The following is a 7,500-nucleotide window of genomic DNA, read 5'->3' as shown; positions in this document are numbered from 1 at the left end:
CAAAATACCCCAATTAACGTCGTTCAGGATAACAAATTCTTGAGAATTTTTGTCTCAAAAAAGAGGGTAGTTGGGCTATTTTGAATATGAACAAAAGAATAATTTAAAGGCAGCCATTTTTGCATAGGGTCTATAAGATTATACATCGACGATTTCAGTATTGAATTTATAAAATACGCTACGACAGATTTTGACAGGGCTAACTAATTCAATTTGAGTTTAGGATGCATAAATTATCACTTAATAAGCATGACAGATTTAGAAAAGAATTTCTTTAAATGTATCTATAGCAAGAGGTACCGGTAAGTTCATTTCTACCATTTAGTGTAGTCATCTCCTGCTTGCACATTACAACTAATTACATTGTTGAATGCTTCTTTTTGCGGCAAATGAAAAAGCTGTTAATAATTTATACTTATAATCATGTAGTCCAAAAGGTATATATAAAATGCATATTTGCAATCGATTGAATGGTGGCTAGGTTGTGCAGCAAAAACGTGAAAAAAAATTATAATCACATTACAGAAGACCCTACCAGTGTCCTGCCTCGAGTCTTGGGATTGACATTAGTTTATCGTATTATATTCCAGTAAAGAAATGAATGTGGAGCTCGGCTTTTAGGCCTGGCTGAATATATATTTTATGTTTAGAATGATCTCATTGCTAAAGGCGTCAGAGAATAATAAAAAGGTTTGAATTGTCATCCATTTATCTTAAAGAATTTAAATGAAAAGGTTTTCGATACATACGCGGTGTGAAGGGCATTTGAGTTGTACTTGTCGTCATCGAATAGTTTGCTGCCAGAAATAAGTACAAATATTAATGTTAGTATTGAAAATCGTGGAAAGTCAACCTCTTTGCTTCAGCATCTTTCCAATTCAACTCACTTTTCTTCTTGCATAGTGTGTTGTTTATGTCTGTGATTGCTGATGTAAGCTTGAGTCAAAGAACGAATGTGTTCCTGACAGTAGTCGTTGCATTCGGAGAAAATACTTTGAAGCAGATAAACGGGGAAAACAAGTCGGTGGACAGTTATACATAATTGTCAAAAGAATTAAAACTAATTGCAGTAACACACATTGAACCTAAAAAGACAGCTGCAAAGAGAAAAAGTTTAGTAGAACTGACCGACTACATGAACACTACCGCACGCGAGTTTCCATGCAAGGCTCAGAATAATAGTTTGCGTATAACCGAAAGGACTGGGCTTCGCCTGGAGATGAAGTTATTAGAGGATTAGCTGGCACATGCGTTAATAACAATGTGCATAACAGAGAAACAACTGATAGAAAACGATAGAAATACGTACATTTTGATAGTTGTGGTTAAAACAAATAGCCGTGAGGAAGAAACATGAAATACAATGGTCGTATTATTATTATTATTATTATTATTATTATTATTATTATTATTATTATTATTATTATTATTATTATTATTATTATTATTATTATTATGACGAGAAACAATCTTGCTCTAAATTAATAGTGATCATCTCTGCTTAATTTCTACTTTTTAGATATCCTTGTTAAGGTACAATAAACCTATTGTTGTGATGTACAGTACAGTAGATTGTTGTTCATTAATGTGACTTGCTATGGCCATGGGCTTTGAAGTCTCACGGGATCTCGAATATGCAAATGATGAGATAGAATTTGAACTTAAACAAGCCTTACCTGTAAGGTGAAATTTGATTGGAATTCCATCTCCCCATTGCTGCATAGAGAGATCACGTGCCCGCCCTAACTACGGAGTTCCCCACCCAGAGGGGTTTATGAACATACATGGGCCCCGGTCTTTAAAGGATGATCATCACCGCGCATGCGCTTTCTAACTTGATCTGCTATACATCAATGAGGAGATAGAATTCCAATCACACTTCACCTTACACGTAACGATTGTATAATTTTTAATTTTTGATGGTTGTATCCGATAATGAAAACGTGGCAAATTTAATTTGTAACCGCGTAGTAAGAAACAAAATTCAGTCTTTCTGGAAAACTAGAATGAGGCAGAAACCTGTTGTGAGCCATGATTCAAAGTGATTTTCATAAAAATAAGCGCTCCTCACATTAGTTCTCTATCCAGACCATTCCACCCTCCATGCCATTACTTACTTTTCTTCCGGGATTATTTGCGGTCCAAAATGGGGATCATTTGCGCAGATTAGGGATTGTTTGTGGTTCTGAGATCCTTTACGGACCCCTACAGGTCAAGTCACTACGTTCCTGCATTTAAATATCATTCACTCAATGATACATAAGATTTTGCCGTGTTTTCCTGGTTTACTGTCGTGGACTTATATAAGTATTGTCGACACGTTTTATTCCTTTTCTTGATACACAGTTTTGTTATACTGTTAGGCTATTTTCTTAAGCCTTTCTGTTATACGTTTATTCGTTAAAAATCAAATTATCTAAGTTAGCAAATTCACGGTGCGTCGCTACAGGAAGCATTGAAATTAGTTCAAGTTATCAAATGAAAATTATTGCCTCCCAATAAACTTCCTTTTCGATGCTTGCTCCTGTTTAAGCATGAGAGTTACATCAGTACTCCTTGGGAGTTCAAATTGACGTTCCTTGAGTGACCAAGCAAACTCACCCTTCGTATAGATTAATTAATTACGAGAGATGACGTAGTCAGTCCCCGTTGACACTTCGGTCTTTGGTAGTTTTCATCGGACTCACAAACTGTGCTGTTTTTTTTTTACTTTTCCGTATCCCGCACACTTGGCCAAAGCTTAAGGGACGCCCTGAAAATTTTGCGATTTATTGCCTGCAAGTATGAATCACGTGTAAATTAGGTTGCGTCGCAGAAGGCAAAGTACACCTCAAATCTTCAGCAGAAGGTAATCGTCTCCAATTTTGACTGCAGAATGGCTTTGTTATTCTGATTACGCGGGATTCCTGTAAGGCGGACCGCGTAGTAGCTTATTCTTATTTGTAGTCGCAAATCGCCCCTTTTTTAAAATTTTTTTTCGTATCCCGTGGAACCAAGTGATCTTTTTGTTGTGCATAGAGTCGGCGAAGTGGAATCACGTCGGGCCGAAGAACACAGCCATAGATTAGCTTCAAATGCAACCGGGCACCAAGCACTTTGTCTAAACACCAAATTTGAAGCAAACATGTACGATTCTCATTAAATTCAGAAATCTAGCCAAAGGTCTCACTCAGATCAAAGTGTTGCACTCTTTCCAAGATTGTACGGTTTATTACCTAGAGTACTTTTTTATCGATCATCACTATATTAGTGTTATGTTTATCGTTTGTTATATTGTACACTAAATAATCAGGATAATTCTAAATTACCAATAATAAAGGATTAGTGAGGCGCGATCGAGTCCTGCTTTGTAAGCGAAGATCGAAGCTTTTGAAGGTAGTTGTTTATTTTGGGGATAATCATTTTGTACCTCTTTACAGTAATTTTTCAGTAATTAAGGTATTGCACTATACGTATTTATGCAATATCAGTGTTATGGGATTAACGTAGACTCCGAGCAGCGCTACGTCCACAGTGTGAGCGAAAGTATCACCGGCCGATCCCCCATCCAAGTACTAACCCCGCCCAAGAGGGCGTAACTTCAGTGAACCAACGGAAATGGGCTCCCTTACTCTACGTAGACAATGACAGTAAATGTTGCATCTGTACCTATATAACAAAACATTTTTCATGTACAGTGACTGAAATGAATTTTGTAAGCTTTCTAAAATGTTCCTTAATTAGGAGTTAAACTAGTTGCGATATATTGAACATGATTTTGAGGCTCAGGGATATAAACTCATACAAATCCTTATTTTTATCCCCAAGAGCCTCGCAATCATGTTCATTGTTTTAAACTTGAATTTTAATATATCGAAGTTAGTATATTGCTCTCGTGACACTTGAATGTTCATCAGACTTGAATATTCATTTACAACGCCAAAGACTGAGAATGGCCCTTTCCTGCAGTCAAATTACAGATCCTCACAGGGATCACCCTTTGGGGCCCTGATCAGTTTCTTAATTCATTTCATGTAAGAAATTCCTTGTGTGCTCGCGCCAATCTGTTCCCAAGCCACTTTTTAAATTATAGGTTTTTTCTCATTGCCACTTACTACAAGCAAGAGCCTTCCTCACACAAGCTTGTTTGTCGGTGTAAACAGACTGTGATTATCGCTACCCATTAAGAGGGAATGTCCACTAAAATCGAGCAAAAGTTGGCACATGATGAAAAATCAAAATTCTTCATATTTCATGCAAAGAAAGCCTATCATACTGTAAGACACGTGGTGGATTCTTTTCTTGAGAGATTTATTTTAATTCCCGAAAATGACGAACTTCTGTTCGGCGGCCGCGATCAGAGAAAACGCCGCCATTTTAGCGTAAGATGCTAAATTCAAATCAATCCCCATTTTCAGTTCGCATCGCTTTTAACCTCACATTTGTGCCCAGAAATTTCTTTAATACGTGTCAACGAGTAATTCGAGCCTAAACATTCACTTCTGTGTCGAAACAGAAATTCAGGGAAAGCCGTGAAAAATTAGCAAAATTTTGCGTGGTCGAAATTCCCGGCTCGGTGCATTTTTTCAGAAGGAAATATCCATTCCCGGTAAAATAGCAAATCGCCCGAAATCTTTAGATTTAGTTAGTAGAAACGTTGGTCTTAATCCGGATATACAAATTAGTGCCGGGATTTTTATCACCGCAAAGTATCAACACTCTCAAAATCGGCAAAATTGATCTGTCCACACGCGTAAACAACAGAACACTTGCACAGCAGGAAACGTTTGAACAGTTGTCGCTGAAAATGTCGCATAAGCACAAAGTTGCAGCCTACCTCGATGATAGTTCCCTGCGATGAGATTTCTTTTTGTCTTGCATTGGGTAAGCGATACCGGAGAGAAGTGGAAATTTCAGAATATGATGAGGTTAATAAACAGCCAACTGTTCTGGGTAGGATCGTAACAACTTCCGGTGCATTACTGAAATAACGACATCACTTTCTTCGTTTTCTTCTTTTAATCCAAAAGTAATAGCATCAGGGATAAAATTTTACCGAAATTTTGTGTGAATTAATGAGAGAAAATTTCATTCTAAAATATATACAGTGAGAAACGAGGCGGGTGGTCAAGGAAATTTCAAATTTGGCTTTGATTGACATGACTAGCTTTCATTGACAGCCGCAAAAAAAGCTTGTCCAGAGCACTTCTGCTGTTACGTTTCTTGAAGCGACTGGCAGGACAGCTATTGCTGCCCTTTCGTCATGGAAAGTAAATGTTTTTTCTTTAAGTTAGTTGGAGATGTTTGCGATTATGACAAGCGATATCCCAGTGGTGATACCGTGCCCCTATCATCGTGTGACAGAGGTATTGGCGAATATGTAAGGAGTGTTGGAATAAGTGATATTTCCTCCAAGATTGAACTTATTCTCGCTCGTGCTTCCACTTTTTCCTTTCCAAGTAAAATTTCTGCATGGACAGTCTGTCCAGCGCATCGTTCTAGCTTGGGAATTGGCTGGCGAAGGGGAGCAAATCGATGTCGTGTTCAGCTGGGCTTGCTAAGCATACCAACAAAAGGAAGGCTGATCGTGGTTTTGGCAAGAAGGAGTCCAAGGAAATTCTCCGTTACACAGGGGTCTTTGTTCCCGCAGGATCTGGTATGTAATCAATTATGTTACTCCGAAGTTAAGCCCCTTGCGCTCCGTAGACTGTGCGTGTGAGTACAATCGGAATCAGAAGTTGCAAATCTAACATACATTTTCACCCATCCGGATTGTAATTGGCAAATTCATTGCTATGACTAGAGCTGTCACTGAGTGGTTAAGAGATGCTCTGGGGTCGATCAACAGGAGATGACTTCTGAGGCAGAGTTTGCAATGTGGAACCATTTTGTGCACTGTTGGAAATCTGACAAACGTTCTCATAGTGAATGTAAAAATTTACAAAACAGATCTACATAGGATGGTGCGTGCCTCACTGAATAATTATATGTCGTCTTATCTGTAGGTATTTGTAGAGATTGCAGAGAGATGCTTGCAGCTAGCTTACTTGGTGAGACTAGCATAGCAACCCCTTCAAGCGTAACAAAAGGAAGTCTCACACACAGTTTTGCAGAAATGTCTTTGGTAAGTCTTTACTTTTGGTCAAGAGATCCTAATTTTGTGAGTTTCCTACGCATACTTTGGCCATGTCTTGGGAAAGTGTGTGTGGCTTTTGGTGGCTTTACTAAAAGACATTGAAGGATTTTATTTTTTAATTGGAATGACTGGGGCCAAGGGAATGGTGACGTGTGTAAGGCCAAAGACCAAAAAAATTCAATTAAGGAGGCTCCCTAGAGTTTTATGGCTGCGCGCAAGCTGGGCACTGGTATGGCGCGTAAATCCTGAATCGTGTATGTTCTTCCAATCTTTATGACGGCAGCGTGACCAAATCTGTAAAATCAACTGCTAATTTTCTCGCATTCCCTTGGGTAAAATTTGTTTTAAATTGGCTCAGTTCTAACCACATACAGTTCCTATCAACTACCCTACATTTGTTAAAATCTGTCTGAATATAGTAAAGGAAAAGACAGATTACAGAATATTGGCAAAAGCTTCTCAGCGACCTTGACTTTTTACCGCTTCAAAATGTCAGGAAATATCATTTCCATAATGTGGCAAAGAACAAGAAAATTCGCCGAAGAAAACTATAAATATTAAGGAATTTAGACGAAAAATAGGAGTATATCTGCCTGTCATTAGATGTGATGTTGCCATGACAACGTCCATAATCTAAAAATTAACACCCAAAAAATAACCCATATTATATCGGTACCCATACTGGTAAATCTCTACAGAGAAACCTAGAAATTAACTAGGTTTCTTTCCTGTAATGACGGTATTCACAAATACTCTAGAGAGCCACCTTAAATACATCGTGGCAAAAAGCCCGAAAGGATCCTATGGCCTATGTGCGGCAAAACGCTACCTTAAAAGTGATTACAGGGTAAGTTTTCTCATTGATTATTTAGATCGCACTAATGAGAAACCGCTGTAAACGGAGATGCTATCACGAGCAGTGGTTTACATTTATACGCAGCTTCAAAAGCTTAACTTATATCCACCCCAAGTTCTCAAAAATTAGAGGTTCCTGTTAACTAAAATGTGTTGCTGGTGAAGCATGCAAAGGTTTTATTGTACTTTTCTGGCATATAGAAACTTGTAGCTTTGAATCAATGAAAAAAACAAAAACAAAACAAAACAAAAACAATAAAAGAAGTGAATTAACAAATACATCGCGTAGGTTGATGTTGAAGCATTCGTCGGTTTTGTTCTATCCATTGATTTAATTGATTTAAGAATAGAGCATGTATAAGTTCATTTTGGGTTTTTTAATCCGTAAACAGTAAGAGAACTGAGAAGTCTTGTTTTCAATTGCAGGTGCATGTTTGTGAGGGTTCAACTGTGGCAGATCGTTGCAGGTTGTTTGCATTGAGTGATTGCAAAGATCCTGCTTTTTATGATGACTGCAAACACAGCCATGA

General features: G+C 38.0%; 1 protein-coding gene across 1 annotated transcript in view; it reads right to left on the bottom strand.

The window, feature by feature from the left end:
- Positions 1 to 1,722, bottom strand: part of LOC137988619 (dorsal-ventral patterning tolloid-like protein 1) — a 3,841-nt gene extending 2,119 nt beyond the window's left edge. The window contains exon 1 of the mRNA XM_068834607.1: positions 1,677 to 1,722. Coding sequence (XP_068690708.1) covers positions 1,677 to 1,722 — 46 coding nt within the window. The remainder of the gene's footprint in view (positions 1 to 1,676) is intronic.
- Positions 1,723 to 7,500: the final 5,778 nt, after the last annotated feature.

This window comes from Montipora foliosa, unplaced genomic scaffold (genome assembly GCF_036669935.1).
Source record: "Montipora foliosa isolate CH-2021 unplaced genomic scaffold, ASM3666993v2 scaffold_423, whole genome shotgun sequence".
Lineage (NCBI taxonomy): Eukaryota > Metazoa > Cnidaria > Anthozoa > Scleractinia > Acroporidae > Montipora > Montipora foliosa.
The sequence above is the reverse complement of the archived record's forward strand: the minus strand, read 5'-3'. Positions and strand labels throughout refer to the sequence as shown.